This window comes from Salvia miltiorrhiza, chromosome 1, assembly GCF_028751815.1.
Source record: "Salvia miltiorrhiza cultivar Shanhuang (shh) chromosome 1, IMPLAD_Smil_shh, whole genome shotgun sequence".
In the NCBI taxonomy this organism is placed as follows: domain Eukaryota; kingdom Viridiplantae; phylum Streptophyta; class Magnoliopsida; order Lamiales; family Lamiaceae; genus Salvia; species Salvia miltiorrhiza.
The window spans coordinates 77,082,734-77,108,971 of NC_080387.1; the positions used below are offsets into that span (position 1 = coordinate 77,082,734).

Sequence of the window (26,238 nt, forward strand, 5' to 3'; positions counted from 1 at the left end):
ATATTACTCCTTGTGCAGGGAAGGAAGACGACTGGCAGTGGAAACCCGGCAAAGACGCAGCTTTTTCAACAAAGACGGGTTATGATACCATTGCGGCTTCTAAAAATGGGCAGATGACGGAAACGGGAAGCGACGCAGCTCAAGTTTGGAAGGCTAAGACTCCCCATAAGGCAGCTGTGACAGCATGGAGACTCTTGCTTAACAGATTGCCTACATGTGATAATTTGCTTAGGAGAAATGTTGCAATTGGTCCCGAAGAGAGATGGTGTAACTCATGTGTGATGCAAGAAGAAACGGCGGAACATATCTTTTTGAATTGCCCCAAAGTTGAGATGGTCTGGGATGGAATTTTTCAATGGATGGACATTAAAACAGCAAAGCCTAAAGGTATTACTCAACACTTTAAATCCTTTGTCTTTGGCGCTAGAAGGAAGAAAGGGAGAAAACTACTTCTTGCTATTTGGGTTGGGATTGTGTGGCTGATTTGGAAATATAGAAACGAGAGCAGGTTTGAGGGTAGGGTCTGGGATGCTAAGAAGCTCGTTTTGGATTTGAAGGGTAGATTATGGAGTTGGAACAAAATAAACCAATTGGTGGATATCAATGTTTCCTTCTCCTCTTGGTGTTCTTGTGAACATAAACTCGCTTTTCTGTAATACTCTTGGTACCTCTGGTACCTTGGGTTCTCTATTTTCTTTGCCAATAAAGTTTCTCTTTTACTGATCAAAAAAAAATATATAGTTATGAATTGAGCAATATCAATTAAGTTTTGTGGGCCCGGGTTAGGTTCAATGAAAAATGCCTAAATGTAAGAAAGAAGAGAGAAGTAATCTCATCCGTTGATCTTATCTAATCTAACAGACATGATTTATTCACGCCATGTTCAACGGATTTTTTCGTTGAACATTCGTGAATATATACAATATTTTTGGGGGTTATAGGTTTCGAACCCCCCCATATGTTCAACGAAAAAAATCTGTTGAACATGGCGTGAATAAATCATGTCCGTTAGATTAGATAAGATCAATGGATGAGATTACTTCTCTCTTCTTTCTTACATTTAGGCCTTCTTCATTGAACCTTGGCCTTGTGGGCCCTATGATATATATTTACAAATTGGTATTAAGTTGTTAAAATAAAATTAAAATGTCATTTTTTTTTAATCAAAGCATACGGTTTATTGTAAAAAGATTAATGTGCAAGAATTTATATCTAATCAATTCAAAGTCATATATAGTCATGCAAAGTAATAAGTATATAGTTAATTTCATAACGAAGCGTGACTCAATTGGTAAAGTTCTCCACTTCCAATTAATAGATTAGGGATTTGAATCACTATTGGGAAAATGAAAATTCGTTATTAATCTTTTTTTTTAATAAAAAAGAGAGTAATAGTTGATTTAAAATATGCCTAGAATTTTGGAGACAAGAAGCCTACAAATGCCCTTTATATTCAAATCTAAAACTGTTCTTGTGAGCCTAGAATTTTTGGAGACTACTTATTCCGGCACATAAGAGTGTGCATTGTCATTTTTGGACACTAATTTTTTATTTCTTACTTTTATTTTAATAAAGTCAATCACTTTTTCAACTTCCAATACACTTATTTAACATTTTATTAAAACTCATGCCACAAAAAATGATGCACACTCTTATGGAACGGAGGGAGTATTAATTTACAAGACAACTCAAATTGCAAGTCATTATTTGACCTATGTGACAATGCCGCGTGGAAGTCGACCTAATGGTAAAAATAGGACCGTAACTTTCAATATTTTTCAGAAAGAAGACTACATGTTACGGAATTTGAAAATGAGGACTATATGTTACGAAGTTTGAAAATGAGGACTATAACTTTCATTTTTTATAATTACACTCCTATTTAACACATCAAATAAGGGCCCGAAATAGGAGTGTAAATGTAAAAAATAAAAGTAATAGCCCTCATTTTCAAATTCCGTAACATATAGTCCTTATTTTCAAATTTCGTAACATATAGTCATCTTTCTGAAAAATATTGAAAGTTAAAGTCCTGTTTTTATCATTAGATCCGTGGAAGTGAAATCATTGAGCCACAAAATTTGACTTCTAATCAAATTACTATCAATTCATCAAAAATATTATAGAAACTTATTTTTGCGGATTAGTTTAGATGGATAAAAGTAAGTGTTAATAGATAAAAATGCCCATTTTCTTAAGTTTTTTATGAAAGGGTCTTCTTTAATAATACATGTATTCTATTGGTTCTTAGATAAAAATATCATTCAATCAAAAATAGTTTTTATAAAAAAATTAGACAACCCAAAATTCTTTTCCATATTTTTGAATTATTTCAAAAACTAAATTATTATTCCAATCAAGTAAATAAAGCATAATTAAAAAAATGGCATAACAAGATAGTGAAAGAATGAAATTGAATGACATTATCAACTAATTTCTAAATAAAAAATCATGAACGTCAAAGTTGTAAAATTTCTTTCGAATAATATAATTTATTAAAAATGGACGTGTATCAATAATAAACTAAGTAAAGATCTTCTATATTTCTTATAGAAAAGTCGGGATATCACACGAGCTGATAGGATTACCATATAAATTAGGGATTTAGGGATTTTTTTATTTGCAGATTTGGGGTATTTGCAGGAGAGTAGGAGAGAAGAGGAAAAAGAAAGAGATGAGAGGGCGGTGGTGGTACCCGATGCGGCGGCGGCCTCTGCCGCCGGAGGAGAAGGAGAAAGAGAGGAGAGGGAGCTGCGTGAGGGTGTCTGTGTGTCGTGAGAGAGAACAAAAAGGGGAGAGAGAGACGTATAAGAAAAAGAGAGAGAGAGAGGGGTTGGGCTAAAGTTTCTGGGCCGGTTTTGTTCTTATAAATTGAGTTGGGCTCATGGTTTGGGCCATCAATTTGTTAATTGGACTGCATGTTTATTTGTTGGGTTTTAACTTATTGGGTTTGCCCATTGAATGTATTAATTAAATCAATGATTCAAGTTCATTTGAACACTGATTTAATTAATTAAATCTTCACTAATTATTTCGTTACAAGTGTTATTATAGGCACATGATTGTTTGATTATATGTTTTTATTAAAAAGTTAAAGTCTTACAAATGTTTGTAAGCAAAATATTTTTAAGTTGATTTATGCTCAAGATGAGTTTTTAAAGCAAAAGCCGAGCAAGGGTATTATTGAAACCCTTAGCCAAGAAAAATGATTTCAAGTTTTGTGTTGATTTTTGAAAATCCGGGTGTTGTGAATCTAGTTAGAAAATGATGACAAGTCATGAAGGTTAAGCTTGATTTTAGGACTATGAGTTTAAGTTAAGAACTTATCTTGTAGGTCCTACAGAAGAGGATATTTAGGCTCTTGGTCAGTTGAGTTATATTGTTTGGATTTTCTCCAAATCAGGTGAGGCTTTATTTACGAAATGTATGTTTGAGCTAATAAGCTCGGTTTTTATGAAATGTTAAAGTTGATGGTTCATGCTTAAAATGTTTTTGCTCTCTATTGGTTATTGCTTCTACTAGAACATTGTTGGCTCCGCCAACCAGAACATTATTAGCTCTGCTAACCAGAATTGTGTACGTACACCAGAACCTGTTGTCTCGAGAGATCGGTGACAACCAGTTGTAGATAGCATGCCCAATAGATGGCCAGGAAAATATGAGCTCAGATTATTTTAGTATGCATGGAATGACTCACTTTAAAAACATTCTGTGTTATACTGTTTAAGGCATGAATTATCTTTTTAAGTAAATGATTTTTAAACATTTTTAAATGGCTCAACCCACCGAGTACACTAGTACTCAGCCCTGCAATTGTTTTCAAAACCTTTTGCAGATTGAGCAGCTGGTGGTGACGTGCGAGGCTGAGGAAGGGTTATTGCTATGGATTTTGAGAAATGCTATGTTTACTTCCGCTGAAATAAATTCACTTAGTGGATATTATCTGATGTCTAACTATATTAATACTTTTATTCATATTTCTAATATGAATTTCATTCTCCGTCACTTTTCTAGCGATTGTTTTCCGCATCTATTATATGCTTAGTATGAGACGTTGTCTTGGTCTCAGACCTTCGAACTTCCGATCCTGATAGGGAGAATAATTATGTTATAATGTCGTACTTGTTTTCATTTAAATACGGCATAATGTCCAACCCTCAGGGCTCATTACCTATTTTATTCAAGTAAAACTTAGTAGTCCTGTCACATAGCCCATTTCTTATTCTCCCGGGAAATCAGGGCTATCACAAGACAGATTTCCAATTTCTAGTGGGATGCTGCCTTCGAGTCTCACAAGTCATACCCCAGCTAGAGTTCTAAATAAGTCACTCTATTATCCATGTGAAAAAGATATTACACTGCTCCAATTATTTTTCAAAATATTAGAGTATGTTTTCTTTTTTCTTTTATCGAGAAAATATATTACGCAACTTTTTTTTTTATATAAATCTATTTCATATTGCACATGGAGTGACAAAGGAATTAGACAAATCGCATATCTTATATGAACACACGTACAGACAAATTTCCTTGCAATTTATTAACACTCAAATTGTTAGACTCAAAAATACACCCTCTCATAAATATTGATGGAATGGGGCCACTAAAGTGATTTGCATTTAGATGAAATATGTCCAAAGATTTCCAAACTGTTATTTGAGAAAATAAGAATTTGAAGGGATGTCATGTTGCACATGGAGAATGGAAGCTCACCATTTAATTTGTTGGAAGCGAGGTCTAGCGAGTACAAATTTGATAGATTCCCAATGGTGGATGGTATTGGACCTGAAAATTGGAGAACCCTTCACATAAATCACTTTAAAGATAGAGATGTAAAGCACTCAGATCTTTTGACACAAATTAGCTAAGTCATACAATTCGAAAAAAGTGTTTTCTATTTTTTTTTTAAATATCCTTCTTGTTCTATTTCATATTGTGCATGCATTGGCAAAGGAATTAGACAAATCTTATCTTAACAAATGTAAAATATTAAAAAGACTAGTTCAAACAAAAATGGCCAAAGATCCGATCAAGTTTGTAAAGAAGTTATATCAAGTTGCAGATGGAGAATGGAAGCTCACCATTTAATTTGTTGGAAGAGAGCCATAGCGACGACAAATTGGATAGATTCCCAATGGTGGATGGTATTGGACCTAAAAATTAAAGAACCCTTCATTTCAATCGCTTTAAAGATGGAGTATAGTAAGAAAGACATTTTGTTTTGTACTTGAAAACATACACTGAAACTTTATTATTTGCTAAATGCCTTTAAAGTATAAATCAATTAGCATTGCACACAAGATATTTTGTTACAATCTATCTTCAAATGACTTTATTTCTATTTTAGGGTGTCCCACTTCTTGCAATTTATTACCACTAAACTGTTTGTGTTTAAACGAAAGATCATCAAAGATTTTCTGAAGTTTCGAAAACCTTGTGCAACTGATCCTTCCAAACTGTACGTATTAGAGAGAATAAGTATTTCAAGGAATGTCAAGTTGCTGATGAAGGATGTAAGCTCACCACTAAATTTGTTTGAACTAAGATGTAAGTCTTGCAAATTAGAGAGGTTTCCAATAGTAGATGGTATTGGACCTGAAAAGAGGAAAAATTATGAAGAACATAAAATAACCAACTTCAAGACTCCACTTAAAGAAGAGGATGATGTAAGCTTAGCACTAAATTTGTTTGAACTAAGATATAATCCTTCCAAATTTGAGAGGTTTTCAATAGTAGATGGTATTGGACCTAAAATTAAAAAGGAGAAATTATGCATAACATAAAATGATGTAGGTTGGAGGTTCGAGTCATCCATATGCATGAGTAAGGATGTGTGTGAGTTATAACTCAAAGAAAAATAAAACCTTTATCAATTATCAACAAATCACATCCTTACAGTTGTATGCATTATTGTATAATGATTAGTGGTCCAAATTAAGTTTATACATACAATTAGCCCGAGATAAATTTCAAATTTGACCCTCAAACGCAAAGCACATAAATTAAAGAATTAAATAATATGGGATTAAATGCATGAATTGACCTCATAAATATAGGAATCCACTTACCAGTCAACTTATTTTCACCAAGGTACAACTCTTGAAGCTTGGTCAAGTTCCCAATTTCTGTCGGCACAAATCCACTGAAATTGTTGTTGTACAAAGACAGAAACTCAAGCTGTGAACACTGCCCCAAACTCGATGGTATTTCCCCATACAACTCGTTGAAAGATATACGAAGCCACTTGAGTCTATGCAGATTGTGTATGCACATATCAAGAGGTAAACTACTAGACAAACTATTATTCTTTAGTGCCAAAACTTCTAGAAATGACATGTTGAAGATAGATGGGGGAATGAGGCCATGAAAAGAGTTGTGACTCGCATTTAAAGAGACAAGGAAAGAAAGATTCCCGATTTCTCGTGGGAGGGTTCCGACAAGACCCATGTCCGATATATTCAACTGAGTCACCCTATTGTAACGTGAATCATAAGTAACTCCTATCCATGTGCAGATTGAGGTTCCACTGGTCCAATTATTTTTCAAAATATTGAAAGGATCTAAAGTGATGTGGGATTTCAAAGCAAGAAGTATGGATTCATCACTTTTGATTTGAGTTATCTTCTGCGCAGCAGAAAGGTTAAGACAAGTAAACAATATGAGAAGCGAAAGAAGGGAAAATGGGGAAAATGTATCCATATTGTGAGTGATAATTGTGTGAGAAAACAAGAAGCCTACAAATGCCCTTTATATTCAAATCTAAAACACTTCTTGTGAGCCTAAAATTTTTTAGGCTAAATTGTGTGCGTGGAACGATTCAGAATTAATATTAAATTTATGAATTTACTGAAAAAAATAAAGATCATGATATAAATAAAAAAAATTGACAAGAAAATTGAGATATTTAATATTTTTCGCCAATAACCACTATGAAATATTGCCTTGTATTATTTTCTTGAACGTGATAATTTTCTGAAATTGATTGAAAGGGATTTTTTTTTTTTATTACTTTTCAAAGTGTATAATTGTGTGATAGTCAATAATATTAATTGGAAGTTATATTAATGGTCTCCACATGATGACCGGCACTAGCATAGAATTAATAGACTAAATTAAATGTGCATCTCCTATTTTCTACAATATGTTTCTTCACATATTAATGGTCTTCACACCTCACTCTCCTAATGAATAAGACTCATGTTTCGTGGCACGGAGGGAGTACATAGGTGTCCCAAGGGTCGACCCAACTTAAAAAGTAAGGGCCCGTTTGATATCTAAGTTGAGATAAAGCATGATAAATAAAACCTAGATAAAATAACATGGATTGAGTGAGATTATTATTATGTATATGTGTTTGATAAATAAAATATAATCTTAAGATAGGTAATATTTTTTTTTGATAGACACAATATAACTCTAGACTAAATTACTATTTTAACCTCAAATTAAATAAATTAAAAAAAAAAGGAAAAAGAAGGTGAATTGTCTACAACACCACTCCACAAACACGTGCCTCCCACAGCCCACCCCAACCAACCCAACTCAAAACAACATCAGACCTCCCCCCCATGCCTTCGTCTTCTTCATCAGATACCCCCGATGGGGGGTTTTCCTCGTCTTCATCATCCTAGGGATCCCGCAGTTCAACGAGACCGAGTTACAACAGGCCTCCCTCCTCGGAGGCGTCGCCCCACAATCACAGTGATTAAATTTTAGTCATTAACTTAACACATATTCCAACTATAAACTTAACTCATGTTTAATTTATCTGGGCAATACAATAATAATTAAATTTATTTTATATAAGATGAAAAACTCATAAATTTTATCATTCAAAATATTACTAATTTTATTATCAATTTTATAATATAAAAGACATTCGACTTTAGATCATATAACTTACTTACTCTTTCACTAATTTAATTGAATAACTTGCAACATAGTAAAATGAATAGAAAAAGTCTCTCAAATTGTTCTCACTAAGGTCTAATTCCTTAAGCAGCGTGATATTCCCAATTTCTATAGGCACATGTCCACCAAACTTGTTGTGTGACAAATGAATACTCTCAAGTTGTGGACATCGGTACAAACTCGATGGTATATCTCCTTCCAATTTGTTCATCGGCAAGTCAAGTAATTTGAGTTTTTGAAGGTTATTGTGCGTGCAAATGTTCTTTGGTAGCCGACCTGATAACCATAAATAAAATAGATTTCCAATCTCAAGTACTGGGGTTGTTGCCTTCGAGTCTCATACCCTAGAGTTCTATGTGAGTCCCTCTATTATCCACATGAAAAAGAGATTCCACCGTTCCAATATTAGAGTCTGTTTTCCTGTAGTGACCCGCTCTTTTATATATATTAAATCCAGTAATGAGTGTTTATTTATGTTCATCAGTGAATGAAAACGGTTATTATCCTGATATGAATTCAGCTTATGATCCTGAATTCATATTATTAAAGCAGTCAATGATATTATTTCAGAGTTATAACTGACTTAGCAAAGTCACGTTATTATTTTTAAGCGAGATGGAATTAGATTTTATTTTTACTCAAGTCGTGGATTATTTCCGACTCGTGAGTTAATTAAATCTGCGGATTTAATTTAAATATTAGAAAAACAAACGAATTAAATCTACGGATTTAATTTAGATTCATTTTATAACTTATCGATTTTAGCGAGATATCACATGTCGAAATCGAGATTTATGTAAATAAACAGTACAAGCAGATATGAGCACGCGATCCACTTTACAGTTACAGAATCATCGATACAGAGAAAATACATCATTAATTCTTCTCTACATTTTTTTTTATTTCTTTTTTCTTCCATCAACTTTAGTTCCCTAATTTTTCCCCACCACTTTCACCACCATTTTCCCCACCACTCACCACTTTTCTACACCACTATACTTTGTTTTCCATTACCACCATTATCACATAATTATGCAACGACAATTATTGATAATCAGCCAACAAATAAAATTTTCACTCTCAACTCATCTCACCCAAAGGGGAATCAAAGAATAGCCCAGCTCATTCAGCCGAAGCTCTCAGGTAAGGATGGGCTTCAATGATTTCATTCTATTTGATTAACACCTGCATTAACACAAGAATCATCATTGATATTCAGATTATTCCAGTTCATTTAGCTCCACATCAACAATCAACCAAGACATTTCAAAGGTACTTATACACCTTAGTATTCAATCCAGTTTACAACCATAAAACCAAACTTCACAACTTCTTAATCATCAACATCATTTTTTTTAGATCAATATTTCGTTAGTTCATTCACATCCAACAGGGCATGATTCATCCACTGCTACTTCACGCCCTAGAACTTAGCAGAATCACCAAATATGCTTTCATGAACAAGTGACAGTTTATATGTAGTTTTAAACCGCGTTTTAAACGAGCATTAGGTGTAAATAAACTGAGAAGATTTCACCTTGTCTAGTTCACGTTTTCGAATCGATGAAAAGTAGACGAGAGAACATAGCTTTAGAGGGCTGCCCTGCTTAGTCCAGTTGAGAGACGACGTCTGGGCGGCCATTCGCGAGCTTCTCGGAGAAAGCAGCAACGGCGGACTCTCCCCTGCTCGCCGGAAATCGCATCGCAGCAGCGGCGGTGCTCGCCGATTCTGGAGTGCAGTGGCACGGCGAAGCCGGCCTTCCAGTAGCAGCGGCGTCGGGGCTCGGGAAATCGACGGCGGCAGTGGCCAGGTGCTCCTGCTGCCCATCGATTCAGATAGAGCAGTGGTTGGACGGCGGCTGGACGCGGGGGCTGGTCGGCGGAGGGAGAGATGTCGGGCCTGTTTCAGCGAGAAAGAAGAGAGAACCAAGGAGCAGTGGTTGTCGCCGCTCGCTCCGGCGAGCTCGGACGGCGGTGACTTCGGGAGAGAGAGAGACGAACAGATCTTGAGAGAGGAAGAGCGAAGAAGGCAGAGATGGACGTGAGGGAAGAGGTTCGACCGCCGCTCGCCGGAATTACAGAGACGACGACAGCGGATTCAGGCGAAGAAGCTCGCCTTCATGTTCCGCGATTCCAGAAATCGAGAGAGTGAGAGAGGTCTGTTTGAGGGTTGTGCTCGGTGAACCAAAGGGAAAGGGAGGCACCGGACTTAGGCGCGACTACAGCCGACGCCGGTCGCAGACAGGGGCGGCAGATCTTGAACGAGAGAGAGAGAGATGTGCGTTTTTGTGTGTGTGCGTGAGTTGGTGATGAGAAAAGAAGAAAAGGGCCGAGAGTGATGAGAGGGAGTTGGGCTTATTTCATTTATTTTTCATTGGGCTTTAATTTAATAATTGGGCTTTTTCTTTTAATTGTAATTGGGCTTTTGTTATTTAATTTCGATTGGGCTTCCTATTTATTTTACTTTGGGCAAAAAAAAAAAATTGGGCTCCTGTTTTGTTTAATTTTGGGCTCCTATATAATTGTTTTTGGGCCGAAATATTTTAAAAGGTTGGGCTTTAATTATTCTATAAGAATTGGGCTGAGATATTATTATTAATAGACTTCTATTTCCAAATTTCATATGTATATTTTGGTCGGTTATTATTTTATTTGAGCTGATTTTAATAGAGTAGAAGGGGTTGAACGATTATTCAGTTGGGCCTTATTTATTTAATTGCTATTGGGCCTTGCATACTTGATTTAAACTTAGTCCAATTGTTCATTATTTATTTGGCCAAGATTTATTTAATTACTTGAGCCGATGAATTATTTCAATTGGGCCTCTCATGTTAATTAATTAAGCCCAGTTAGAAATTCAATCACTTGGATTGAAATATTTTTCTCTGGGCCGATTTTATTCAACTGGGCCCTAAAATTATTTAATTACTTGAGTCCATAAATTACTACAACTAAACTTTTCAATTTAATTATTGGAATGTCATGACTTATTTAAATCAAGCCCATATTTGTTTGATTAATTATTAGGCTGTCTTATGTTGAGCCTTTTAATTATTTAATCTTATAACATTACTTGTTCCTATTTATTAAGCCCGATTAATTATGAGGTTATAAAGCGAATAAGTTGTAGTATTTATTTATTTTCTATTGACTACGAGGAATGAGGTTTATTTAATTGGTGGATTAGAACACCCTAAGAGAACGGATTAATTTTTATTAATTATCCGGCTTCATGAAACGAGACTTAGCTTTTGTTTAAATCCGATAGCTTGGATTAACAATAGAAATTCTTTGATTATTATTTCAGAATAATAATTCATGCATAAGGATCATGCATAGTTAAATATACATTCTCATTTGAGGATTTTTATTCGAGCAAATATCTTATATATGTACATATATTCTCGTAATAAAGGTCAAGGGCGAGATTGACAATCTGTTGAGGAGCTTTTGTATCACAGAAAATCACTATCAGGTGGGTTTATTTTCATATATATCAAATGAGTTTAATGTTATGTTTGAACAGTTATTTCATTGCAAAATCATTGAACTGAAAATTATTTCAACTGTTGTCTTGCCATAAATATTTCAATGTTTGGTAAGATATCTATCTGATGTGGCTTTGCCAGTTATCATGCAATCAAATTCGGGTCCTGAGCAGTTGATAGCTATCCTGCCAGGGCTAGTGTACACCAGTGACCGTGAGTCATCTAGCGGGTTGGCCGGTCAAGTGACCGTGAGAGGTGGCCACCTCTCCGGCACACAGTTCCAGATATGATAGATTACAAGAGAACTTAGACTGCAGTCGAACTTTAAGAATCACAAATGAATTTAGTAAGCTTGGGCCTTTTAGCGAAAAACTCCCTTGCTGTACTGTTTAATTATGGCATGACAATTTACAGTTTTGAAGCATGTATTTTCATACTTAGGCATACGTGCCCACTGAGTACTTTTGTACTCAAGCCCTGCATATATTTCTAAATGTGCAGGTTGAGCAGCTGCCGATGTTGATGAAGTGACGAGCGGGACTCTTTTGTCTTATTATGTATTAATGAACTCTAGGGTTACATGTCTTCATACATGTAATCAGAACCTTATTCCGCTGCGTACTCAGAAGTTTTATGTTATTTTGGATAAGTCGGAGTTATCCGAACTTACTAGTTATTTGAGTCTATACGACTAAAACTCCGTTATATTATAAATATCCCTGTTGTTAACAATGATACTGCGATCCTTTCTTGTTTGATTATTTCCCTTTCTACCCCGCTTCTAATCTCCCTCCATTAGTCACGGTTTCCCCGGCTTAATTATCCTTAATTATGTCCGGTCGTGACAGAGTGGTATCAGAGCAGTTCATTTGCTCTGAACCCTAGAGTTAATAAATTTTTCTAGTATGATCACTAGTATGAAAGAGTCAGTCGACAAAAGCTCAGCACTTCATCACATCGTCATGCTCAGCAAGAAAGAAGGTGGTAATGATTTTAAAACATTGAGAAGTTCACGTTTTATATGAATGTACTGATGCTTACATTCAAGTTTATGCATTATTGATTGATTAGATATCTCAATGAACTTAGATGCGTTAAGAATGCATGATCACTGTTACGAGAAGAACAATAGAAGCTAGAAACTCAGTTATATTTCACTATAGCCATGGTGAAGAGATAAGAAAGAGAAAGAGAATCCAATGAAAGCAGTGCAAGCAGAGTGCCACGCACGAATCACTGAAGCAGGCAAAGTTCTTCATTCAGGTTGTTCACGCGAGACGGAGCACCTAATCGACTATTGCTTTCGATCATAGTTTAAGTACAATATTGCTTATAAGTGATGAGTGCGACTGATGTAATCAGTTAGCTAATCCCTAATAAGTTGAGACTCACTTCTAGCCTCGATTATCACTAGCTATGGCTTGAGGATAATCTTCATGATTCATGTATGAACTTCAGAGTTAGACTTACGAGGGGTCAAAATGCTTTGTATATGATGTTATAATATTACGATTAAAGCTATCAGCTTATAGTTTCAGATATTCGGAATCATTCTGCTTACAGTACCTATCGTATTAGATGAGGACATGACTGAGAATCCCTATTAATTACGATCACCTACTACGAATTGGAAAGACGAGATGTGATATGGGTACTAGCAGTTACCAACCATTATGATTGATCATAAAAGTTTACGCAAGTGTGTAAGATGAGAGAAGTTCTCGAAGATGGTTTAGAGTTTAATAATAGCTAGAAGCGCCGACAGTGGATCAATGCTGAAACAAATGAATTAAGATTCTAATGAGACCCTAAGGATATACTCAAGATAAGTATATATACCTTAACCTATCGAGGACATCGCCTCAGTTAGAACGTCTTGGATTATGCATTTAGTCTGGTAGTCGCAATGAGAGCATTGACTAAGGTCATTCCATGACTTAGCATTACACATGGTGACACATACCCTATAAAGGTGCTCAGATGAGTAAAAGCTATTTCCTTATTGAATGCGTGATGATTCGGAAGGTCTTTTGCAATAACACGGAAGAGTGCTTCAAATTATATGGTTGCATTTCAAGCGCTATGTGAAGGAACACTAAGTACTAGAAGTACTACATTAAGATCATGTAGAGGAACATTGTTAAGTAAGGTCGAGCCTACCTTATTTCGCCTATAGAAGATGTTTAAGGATTGCATTAAACTAGGAGGCAGACTCTAAGTTTGAGAAGCTCTAGAATATTGTCAAAGACATGTTCAAGATGTTAAGAAGAAAGTGGTGATTTTAGACCAAATATACCTTTTGCAGCCAAGGAATAAGAGTTGCCAAGTTCGGAAAAGTATTTCCGAGTGACTGAGAAGTAGTTATGTCGGGCCTGGCCAGTCCACATGGCCAAAATCTCAGTAGTCGTCATATATGGGTCTTTAAACCTATATATTTTAAACCTTCATCTGAAAAGCCAAACGGGTTCAGACTATTCGGTCATTTCGTTTCGACCTTTCAGTCAATTCATTTCTACCCTATGGTTATTCATTTTCAATTGTTTGGCAAATTATTGAAACACTTTGCCTAATTGCCATTTGTGATTTGAATCATTGCGATCTACTAGCTGTTGGTAGATTTTCTGTGACCCAAGGATAAACAGATACTCATCAGATTAAATCAGTCAAACACGTATGCTTCAACCCAAGGGTTAAGCACGTGATGCATACAGACAATCTCTTGTGCATTTAGTAGGACGTTATTTGTGTATTTCGAAAACGATGATCATTTCGATACTTTTGTATGCCCCTATGTTGGCTTAGTTATTTTGACTAGTATTAGTACGGAGACGCTAAACCTTGGGGCGTTCCGTGACTGAGTACTTTTGTGATGGCTTCGCTAGGTAGCCAGTTCATCATGTGTGGTACTTAGATAGGTCTTTGAATCTAGACTTTTATGATGATGTAAAGTCCTCATTGAGGCAATTTTCCCTATGTTATATATGGTGACCTTATTGGTTTTTCGTGGCAAGTCGTTCCGCTATGTTTTATTTATATGTTCGCTTAAGTTTTAGCAGGAGCAGAACTCGATGAGTTAAGGAGTAACTATAAAAATGATAGTATGTCCTTATTGCGTTTTAATGCGCTGACAACTTGTGTTTTGACTCATTAGAATGCCGCCAAAACGAGGACGACCAAGAGGAGGGGGCAGGATTCCCCGAAATGAAAGAAGAGGCCCAGAAACAGGGCCAGAACCAGAACCCGAAATAGTTCAACCACCTGTTCAGCCAGAACGACGGATTGAAGAATTATTTTTGCGACAGAACCCACCTACTTTCAACGGGACAGGAGACCCGGCAGAAGCTGAAACCTGGGTTCGTGCTATTGAACGCATTTTCAACTTCCTGCGTTGCACCGACCAAGAACGTCTGACTTGTATGTCCTTTCAGTTGACTGGGTCAGCTGATTTCTGGTGGGAAGCACGGATGAAAACGATGACAGCAGAGCAGTTAGAAAACCTGACCTGGGAACAATTCAAAGCCGGTATATATGACAAGTATATACCCAAGAGCTACCGCAAGAAGAAGGAAGCTGAATTTTACAATCTAAAGCAAGGGAAGATGTCGGTAACTCAATATGACAGGATGTTCTGCGATATGTCTAGATATGCGCCGGAACAAGTGGACACAGATGAGAAGATGGCTGAAAAGTTTTGTGCCGGACTGAGGCACGAGATTAGGATGGCTTTGGCAAGCCACGGAGGATTGTCTTACACTGAGTCGCTCAGCCGAGCGTTAGACATTGAGGCAGCCATGCCTGGAGAAAGACTTGCAATTGTACCTGCTCCAGCACCTCTACATGATCAAAATCATAATCAGAATTTCAAAGGGAAGAGGAGATGGGACAACAGTAACCCGAACCAAAGCGAGAAGAGGCCATGGCAGGGGCGTGTCTTCCAGTCACAGGGCTATGGAGGTCAGAGTGCACCGAAACAGATGGGAAATAACCAACAGAGGGCCCCACATTGCCCCAAATGTAACAAAAATCATGTGGGAATCTGTAAGGCCGGCAGTGATAGTTGCTATATCTGTAACCAGAAGGGGCACTATGCAAACCGGTGCCCGAATAAGCAACATGGAACGAGTTCAAGGCCAAACCCACCTATCCAGGCTCCGCATCTGCGAGCAATTCAAGCTTTGCCCCAACCATACCCAAGGCAGCAACCACAGTATCAGCAGCCACAGCAGCACCAACAGCTACAGTACCAACCACAACCTCAACAACCGTATCAGCAACAGGCCCGCCAACAACAGCAGCGACAACAGAAACAACATGAAAAGCCTCGTCATGCTAGAGCCTATGCTATGAGGCAGAAGCAGCCCGAGAACAACCAGGGAAACCTGGCAGGTATGGGCATGCTACTCAATACTCCTGTTGTACTTCTATTTGATACGGGCGCATCGCATACTTTCATTTCAAGTACATGTGTTGACACATTAAAACTTAAAATGGAAAGAGCTAACCAGGAGTTGAGTATATCATCACCTATAGGAGGGATGACGACAGTAGATCATGTGTGTTTGAACCTAGAACTGAACATAGGGTCACTCAAGATTGTAGTGAACAACTCCTATGTTATACCGATGGGAGATGTGAACATAATCCTAGGAATGGACTGGCTAGCCGAGAACTATGCCACCATCCTTTGTAACGAAAGACGGATATCGTTTCGACCCCCAGGAAGGGAGCCGTCACATTTCCACGGAATTAGTATGGGGAGAAGAAAGATGATCATCTCCGCCCTACAAGCAACGAAAATGATGAAAAAGGGATACCCAGCTTATCTCGTATACTTACACGGAGAACTGGGTACTGAAAAGAGCATAAAAGATGTAGCAATTGTACGGAACTTTTCAGATGTATTTCCAGAGATTCTGCCAGGGCCACCACCGGACAGACCAATTGAGTTTACCATTGATTTGGAGCCCGGGGCAGCTCCCATTTCGAAGGCACCGTACCGGATGGCTCCTAAAGAGTTGGAAGAACTCAAGATACAACTGCAAGAACTTTTGGAACTTGGATTCATTAGGCCAAGTGTATCACCTTGGGGTGCACCCGTACTTTTTGTGAAGAAAAAGGATGGCACATTGCGAATGTGTATAGACTATAGAGAACTGAACAAAGTGACACTCAAGAACAAATATCCTTTACCAAGGATAGATGACCTCTTCGACCAGCTCAAGGGAGCAAGCGTGTTCTCGAAGATTGATTTGCGGTCTGGTTATCACCAGCTGAAGATTCGACCAGAAGATGTACCTAAGACAGCATTTCGAACTAGGTATGGCCACTACGAATTTGTAGTTGTGCCATTCGGGCTAACCAATGCGCCAGCTGTATTCATGGACCTCATGAATCGAGTATTCCATCCGTACTTAGACAAATTTATCTTGGTATTCATAGATGACATCCTGATCTACTCGAAGAACGATAAAGACCATGAGGAACATCTGAGAATTGTTCTAGAAACGTTGAGGACAGAGCGCCTTTATGCCAAATTCAGCAAGTGCGAGTTTTGGCTCAGCGAAGTCACATTTTTAGGACATATTGTGTCATCAGAAGGGATTAAAGTGGACCCTGAAAAAGTGCAAGCGGTGCGCGAATGGAAATCGCCTACTAACCCTAATGAGATAAGAAGTTTCTTAGGATTGGCAGGTTACTATCGGAGGTTTATGGAAGGATTTTCCAAAATTGCAAGGCCAATGACGCAACTACTCAGGAAGGGAATAAAATTTTCTTGGACAGAGGAGTGCGAGAAGAGCTTCCAAGAACTCAAGGAAAAGTTGACTATGGCACCGGTGTTAGCCGTCCCAACAGCTGATAAGGAATACGTGATCTACACGGACGCGTCCAAAAATGGACTCGGTTGTGTACTAATGCAAGAAGGAAAAGTGATAGCATACGCGTCACGACAGCTTAGGCCACATGAACTAAATTACCCGACTCATGATCTGGAATTAGCTGCAGTGGTGCACGCACTAAAGATTTGGAGACACCACCTATATGGAGTTAGGTGCGAGATATTCACAGACCACAAAAGCTTGAAATACTTTTTCGAGCAAAAGGACCTCAACATGAGACAGAGGAGATGGCTCGAACTAGTGAAGGACTATGACTGCGGTATTAACTACCACACAGGCAAGGCCAACTTAGTGGCTGATGCATTGAGTCGTAAGACCCAATCTAAATTGGGAGCTCTCATCACTCGAGAGACGGTGCTCATAAGGGAATTTAGCAAAATGAGCATAGAAGTGGTTAAACCACCAGGGACGATAGCAAGCGTTGTGGCAACAGTACCTAACTTGAGGAAGATGATCGTAGAAGCACAAAGAAAAGACGGGAAGATGGAAAAACTACGGGAAGCAGTAAGAAAAGGAGGCGTCAATAATTATCAAGAAGCATCAGATAATGTTATCCTCTTTGAAGGAAGAATATGCATCCCCCACGATGATGAGCTTAAGGATAAAATCATGAGTGAGGCTCACGATACCCCTTATACTGCCCACCCAGGCAGTACTAAGATGTATCAAGATCTAAAGAAGCATTTTTGGTGGGAAGGCATGAAAAGAGACATAGCATCTTTTGTAGAGAGATGCCTAGCTTGCCAACAAGTGAAGGCCCCACACCAAAGGCCATATGGAAAGCTACAACCATTGGAAATCCCAGAATGGAAGTGGGAGCACATAGCAATGGATTTTGTGACCAGTTTGCCCAAAACAAAGAGAGGAAACACTGCCATCTGGGTAATAGTGGATCGACTCACAAAATGTGCTCATTTTATACCAATACCGATCACACACGGGTCAGACAAGCTAGCTCAGTTGTATGTTCGAGAGATTGTACGCTTACACGGTGTACCCATGTCAATCACATCAGATCGAGACTCGAAGTTCACATCTAGATTTTGGACGAGCTTACAGAAAGAGTTAGGCACGAGACTAAATTTTAGCACCGCCTTCCACCCGCAGACAGATGGGCAGTCTGAAAGGACAATTCAGACCCTCGAAGATATGTTGAGAACAGTGGTGTTAGACAGGGGTGGAAGTTGGGAAGCAGTGCTGCCGTTGATTGAATTTGCCTATAATAACAGTTACCAGGCGACTATCGATATGGCACCATATGAGGCATTATATGGAAGAAAATGTAGATCACCGCTTTATTGGGATGAAGTGGGTGAGAGAAAAGTTTTAGGACCAGACATGGTCAATGAGATGGTTGAGATAGTCCGCCAAATCAGAGGGCGAATAAAGGAGGCGCAAGATAGACAGAAATCTTACGCTGATGCACGCCGAACCGAATTACAGTTTGAATTAGGAGACAAGGTCTTCCTAAAGGTATCTCCTACCAAGGGGATAACTAGGTTTGGTGTCAAGGGAAAACTTAGGCCCCGATTCGTAGGACCTTATGAGATTTTGGAGAGAATAGGCCCAGTAGCCTATAGGTTGGCGTTACCGCCAAGCTTTGGAAACGTTCACAATGTTTTCCACGTATCACAATTCAGAAAATACGTTTTCGATCCAAAGCACATAATCCACCAAGAAGAGATGATCCTTTGCCCAGACTTGAGCTATGAAGAGAGACCAGAGGCCATTCTAGATCGAAAAGTACAACAACTCAGGAATAAGGCAATCACATCAGTGAAAGTCTTATGGAGACACCACGGACAAGAGGAAGCCACGTGGGAGCTTGAAGACAAAATGAAGGAGAAATACCCCGAACTGTTTTAGAAGAAATATGCAAATTTCGGGACGAAATTTTTGTTAAGAGGGGTAGTATGTAGTGACCCGCTCTTTTATATATATTAAATCCAGTAATGAGTGTTTATTTATGTTCATCAGTGAATGAAAACGGTTATTATCCTGATATGAATTCAGCTTATGATCCTGAATTCATATTATTAAAGCAGTCAATGATATTATTTCAGAGTTATAACTGACTTAGCAAAGTCACGTTATTATTTTTAAGCGAGATGGAATTAGATTTTATTTTTACTCAAGTCGTGGATTATTTCCGACTCGTGAGTTAATTAAATCTGCGGATTTAATTTAAATATTAGAAAAACAAACGAATTAAATCTACGGATTTAATTTAGATTCATTTTATAACTTATCGATTTTAGCGAGATATCACATGTCGAAATCGAGATTTATGTAAATAAACAGTACAAGCAGATATGAGCACGCGATCCACTTTACAGTTACAGAATCATCGATACAGAGAAAATACATCATTAATTCTTCTCTACATTTTTTTTTATTTCTTTTTTCTTCCATCAACTTTAGTTCCCTAATTTTTCCCCACCACTTTCACCACCATTTTCCCCACCACTCACCACTTTTCTACACCACTATACTTTGTTTTCCATTACCACCATTATCACATAATTATGCAACGACAATTATTGATAATCAGCCAACAAATAAAATTTTCACTCTCAACTCATCTCACCCAAAGGGGAATCAAAGAATAGCCCAGCTCATTCAGCCGAAGCTCTCAGGTAAGGATGGGCTTCAATGATTTCATTCTATTTGATTAACACCTGCATTAACACAAGAATCATCATTGATATTCAGATTATTCCAGTTCATTTAGCTCCACATCAACAATCAACCAAGACATTTCAAAGGTACTTATACACCTTAGTATTCAATCCAGTTTACAACCATAAAACCAAACTTCACAACTTCTTAATCATCAACATCATTTTTTTTAGATCAATATTTCGTTAGTTCATTCACATCCAACAGGGCATGATTCATCCACTGCTACTTCACGCCCTAGAACTTAGCAGAATCACCAAATATGCTTTCATGAACAAGTGACAGTTTATATGTAGTTTTAAACCGCGTTTTAAACGAGCATTAGGTGTAAATAAACTGAGAAGATTTCACCTTGTCTAGTTCACGTTTTCGAATCGATGAAAAGTAGACGAGAGAACATAGCTTTAGAGGGCTGCCCTGCTTAGTCCAGTTGAGAGACGACGTCTGGGCGGCCATTCGCGAGCTTCTCGGAGAAAGCAGCAACGGCGGACTCTCCCCTGCTCGCCGGAAATCGCATCGCAGCAGCGGCGGTGCTCGCCGATTCTGGAGTGCAGTGGCACGGCGAAGCCGGCCTTCCAGTAGCAGCGGCGTCGGGGCTCGGGAAATCGACGGCGGCAGTGGCCAGGTGCTCCTGCTGCCCATCGATTCAGATAGAGCAGTGGTTGGACGGCGGCTGGACGCGGGGGCTGGTCGGCGGAGGGAGAGATGTCGGGCCTGTTTCAGCGAGAAAGAAGAGAGAACCAAGGAGCAGTGGTTGTCGCCGCTCGCTCCGGCGAGCTCGGACGGCGGTGACTTCGGGAGAGAGAGAGACGAACAGATCTTGAGAGAGGAAGAGCGAAGAAGGCAGAGATGGACGTGAGGGAAGAGGTTCGACCGCCGCTCGCCGGAATTACAGAGACGACGACAGCGGATTCAGGCGAAGAAGCTCGCCTTCATGTTCCGCGATTCCAGAAATCGAGAGAGTGAGAGAGGTCTGTTTGAGGGTTGTGCTCGGTGAACCAAAGGGAAAGGGAGGCACCGGACTTAGGCGCGACTACAGCCGACGCCGGTCGCAGACAGGGGCGGCAGATCTTGAACGAGAGAGAGAGAGATGTGCGTTTTTGTGTGTGTGCGTGAGTTGGTGATGAGAAAAGAAGAAAAGGGCCGAGAGTGATGAGAGGGAGTTGGGCTTATTTCATTTATTTTTCATTGGGCTTTAATTTAATAATTGGGCTTTTTCTTTTAATTGTAATTGGGCTTTTGTTATTTAATTTCGATTGGGCTTCCTATTTATTTTACTTTGGGCAAAAAAAAAAAATTGGGCTCCTGTTTTGTTTAATTTTGGGCTCCTATATAATTGTTTTTGGGCCGAAATATTTTAAAAGGTTGGGCTTTAATTATTCTATAAGAATTGGGCTGAGATATTATTATTAATAGACTTCTATTTCCAAATTTCATATGTATATTTTGGTCGGTTATTATTTTATTTGAGCTGATTTTAATAGAGTAGAAGGGGTTGAACGATTATTCAGTTGGGCCTTATTTATTTAATTGCTATTGGGCCTTGCATACTTGATTTAAACTTAGTCCAATTGTTCATTATTTATTTGGCCAAGATTTATTTAATTACTTGAGCCGATGAATTATTTCAATTGGGCCTCTCATGTTAATTAATTAAGCCCAGTTAGAAATTCAATCACTTGGATTGAAATATTTTTCTCTGGGCCGATTTTATTCAACTGGGCCCTAAAATTATTTAATTACTTGAGTCCATAAATTACTACAACTAAACTTTTCAATTTAATTATTGGAATGTCATGACTTATTTAAATCAAGCCCATATTTGTTTGATTAATTATTAGGCTGTCTTATGTTGAGCCTTTTAATTATTTAATCTTATAACATTACTTGTTCCTATTTATTAAGCCCGATTAATTATGAGGTTATAAAGCGAATAAGTTGTAGTATTTATTTATTTTCTATTGACTACGAGGAATGAGGTTTATTTAATTGGTGGATTAGAACACCCTAAGAGAACGGATTAATTTTTATTAATTATCCGGCTTCATGAAACGAGACTTAGCTTTTGTTTAAATCCGATAGCTTGGATTAACAATAGAAATTCTTTGATTATTATTTCAGAATAATAATTCATGCATAAGGATCATGCATAGTTAAATATACATTCTCATTTGAGGATTTTTATTCGAGCAAATATCTTATATATGTACATATATTCTCGTAATAAAGGTCAAGGGCGAGATTGACAATCTGTTGAGGAGCTTTTGTATCACAGAAAATCACTATCAGGTGGGTTTATTTTCATATATATCAAATGAGTTTAATGTTATGTTTGAACAGTTATTTCATTGCAAAATCATTGAACTGAAAATTATTTCAACTGTTGTCTTGCCATAAATATTTCAATGTTTGGTAAGATATCTATCTGATGTGGCTTTGCCAGTTATCATGCAATCAAATTCGGGTCCTGAGCAGTTGATAGCTATCCTGCCAGGGCTAGTGTACACCAGTGACCGTGAGTCATCTAGCGGGTTGGCCGGTCAAGTGACCGTGAGAGGTGGCCACCTCTCCGGCACACAGTTCCAGATATGATAGATTACAAGAGAACTTAGACTGCAGTCGAACTTTAAGAATCACAAATGAATTTAGTAAGCTTGGGCCTTTTAGCGAAAAACTCCCTTGCTGTACTGTTTAATTATGGCATGACAATTTACAGTTTTGAAGCATGTATTTTCATACTTAGGCATACGTGCCCACTGAGTACTTTTGTACTCAAGCCCTGCATATATTTCTAAATGTGCAGGTTGAGCAGCTGCCGATGTTGATGAAGTGACGAGCGGGACTCTTTTGTCTTATTATGTATTAATGAACTCTAGGGTTACATGTCTTCATACATGTAATCAGAACCTTATTCCGCTGCGTACTCAGAAGTTTTATGTTATTTTGGATAAGTCGGAGTTATCCGAACTTACTAGTTATTTGAGTCTATACGACTAAAACTCCGTTATATTATAAATATCCCTGTTGTTAACAATGATACTGCGATCCTTTCTTGTTTGATTATTTCCCTTTCTACCCCGCTTCTAATCTCCCTCCATTAGTCACGGTTTCCCCGGCTTAATTATCCTTAATTATGTCCGGTCGTGACATTTCCTTTTTCTTTTATCGAGAAAATTTATTACGCAACTTTGTTTAATAAAATTATTATTCCACCTCTTTTGAAGTTTAGATGTTCGATTTTTGGTGCTATATCTTGCAATAAGTAATCGGATCTCTCACTACTCATGGAATAAAAAATGAATAATTAAATTTCTTAACTATAAGCAAATCATTGGGGAGCCCAATGGCATCTTCTATATGGAAAATTGCTTTCAATTATTTTTCTTGGACGTGATAATTTTCAAAAACCGATTGAAAGGGAAATAATAGAATCAAATAATAATTAAACTAGTGCAAATTAGCTTGATTTGAAAATACATTTTTGTTATCGGATGTAATGCATGTTCATATTATAATGATAAATGAAAAAAAAAATCTTAAAATGCAATCCGTAAAACTACTACTCCATCCGTCCACAAAAAATAGTTCATTTTTGCCGTTTTGAGATGTCCACAAATATTAGTCCCTTTTTTATTTTTAGAAATTTTTTATCACGTGGTCATGGTGGGTCTCAATCTCCATTCACAATATATAATTAAAACACGTGTCATCCTATATTCTTATTCTAGGACTATTTTTTGTGGATGAAGAGCACAAATTAGAGACTTTAATTACCCATTGGGATGAAATGTCTTATTTGACATAATGACCATCAGTACGAAATATTTTTGGAAAGACCATGAATATATTTTTGGGAAAAATTCAAACATCGAAAGATTTAATTTTGTAAAAAAAATCAAATTGGTTCGATAATTATCACACTATCTTTTAAAGTTTGTATGCAAAACTAAAATGTGATGAAAGTGATGTATTTTACACCCAATTAACCTTTTTACTATTGTCTAGGGATGTCATGATTTTAGGCAGGTGTGTGCGATATGCAGAAACATAGTTTAGTGGGCTTCTACTATCGATATATTATACGTGATCCTACTCTTTCCAGTTATTGCGTAAATGATATTTTTACTAACAACAAATGACACTTTTATAAAAAAACAAATGAAATTATGCATACAAAACATGAGGCTAAGACAAGTAAACACTAAGAGTAGCGAAAGAAGGAAAAATGGGGAAAATGTATCCATATTGTGAGTGAGAAAACAGGAATCCTACCAAATGCCATTTATATTCAAACCTAAAACAATTGTGGCAGAGACATTTTACAAGCCAGGTCAACTGGAATGCAAATTTAATTTCCACACTTTTTGTGGGAAAATGAGGGAAGCTTCTCTAATCAATTTTATTTACTTGAGAAAGACAATATTTTGTCACCATAATCTACGTTTCACATGAAATATTTCTCAAAGCTTGAAATGAATTTCTTTAAGTCTTAACCACCTTCGATTACAGAAATATTTCAGAATAAGTATTATTCAAGTTGAAGAAATAATGTCAGTTGAATTGAAATGGGTTCACTATTTCACACGACAAATCTCTTGAATATTATTTTAGTGGTTTGATCATGATAATGGCAGACCAACTTATGAATTTAAGTTGATTCTGAATCGTCCCCCACGACAGTCAATTTCACCTAGATTCAATCTAATGTGGCAATGAAAAATGTCAAGTCGTGGGACTATTCAAATTGGATTTGACTGAAATTGTCATATTTCGCCCTATTATCAGTTTGCAGCATTGCTTAAACCCCTTAATAAGTGGATTATTCAGATTGAATTTGGGCGAAATTGTGTGTCGCGGCACGATTCAGAATTAATATTAAATTTATGAATTTACTGGAAAAAACAAAGATCATGATATAAATAAAAAAAAATGACAAGAAAATTGAGATATTTAATATTTTCCGCAATAACCTCTATTCAATATTGCATTGTATTATTTTCTTGAACGTGATAATTTTCTGAAATTGATTGAAAGAGAAATACATTTTTTTATTATTACTTTTCAAAGTGTATAATATGTGATAGTCAATAATATTAATTGGAAGTGTATAATTGAAATTGATTGAAAGGATCACCTCTGTTTTCCATCTTCACAACTCACTCTCCTCATTCACCCTTCCAAAATCCCTCATTTCTATAATTCTATTTCCTTGATCATTAAAATTCTACCCAGCCTTCAGAACTGTAATTCTATTCAATAAACCTAATACAACCAAATCAATTTCAGTAAAAATTCAGCCCTTTCTTCAGAAAATTCTACCGAATTCTAATCGCTTTGACAGCTATGGAAGAAGTCTTAATTTATGTCACCTCTATCATTAATTGTTCCAAAGTTTTTGAAATATCTTTCAACAAATGATAAAATCTGCAGCTCAATTAAAATAATTAATTGAGAGCCCAATCTATTATAAAACCCAAATTCATAGCCCAACATCCTCAGCCAAGAAGAAGCCCATCACTTTAAATCTAAATCGGCCCAGACTTAGCAGCCCAACTTATAATTATTCAGGCCCAATACTTGAGCCCAAACCTAATCCTCCATTTTCTTTCTCACGCAGCCGTTTCCTCCCTCATTTCTTCCGGATGAAATCATTTTCCACTCTTATTTTTTATATTTTATAATTAATTTTTCTATAAATAAAAATTATTATTATATTATGAACTCTAATTAATATTTATAATTAAAATTTTAAATTTAAAAAAATTATATATACCCTAACTTTGAATTAATTAACCCAAATAATTGTAGTACTTGGCTACTGAAGAAGGAATTTTTGTATATATTAAGTAATGGAATCTTAGTGAAATGGGATTTTTCGTGAGTGAGGGAACATGAACAGGGAAGAGAAGAATAGAATAGGAAAATAGAGAATAAGGAGGTGAGAGAAAGTTGGAGAATTTTCTTGTTGTCCATTCATAATTTATCCTCAACCTAATAACAAGCCCGTAAGGGGTCATTCTTGAAAATAACATAAATACTAAGGCAACATTACAATAAACAAAGATAAGATAGCTTAAGATAGCAGCAACAAACCCTCCACTTGTACAGCTGTGATTTCTCTACTTCTTCCTACTAGATTTTGCCACGTATCCAGCTTTATTTTCAATACCCAGAAACAAAGTCAGCAATTTCTTTCTCTTCACATTCCAAGGTTGCATTTTTATCTCCTTCTTCTCCACATACCCTATTTCCTTCTTCAAGTG

The 26,238-nt window shown here is 37.1% G+C and overlaps 1 protein-coding gene across 1 annotated transcript; it reads right to left on the minus strand.

Annotated features, from left to right (window-relative positions):
• Positions 1 to 4,931: 4,931 nt before the first annotated feature.
• Positions 4,932 to 6,484, minus strand: LOC131006377 (receptor-like protein 35). Its single transcript, XM_057933559.1, has 3 exons — positions 6,069 to 6,484; positions 5,524 to 5,595; positions 4,932 to 5,153 (listed from the first exon to the last, which is right to left on the minus strand). The coding sequence occupies exons 1-3, from the start codon at positions 6,445 to 6,447 to the stop codon at positions 5,047 to 5,049; spliced, it is 558 nt and encodes a 185-aa protein (XP_057789542.1). The 5' UTR covers positions 6,448 to 6,484; the 3' UTR covers positions 4,932 to 5,046.
• Between the last annotated feature and the right edge of the window lie 19,754 nt (positions 6,485 to 26,238).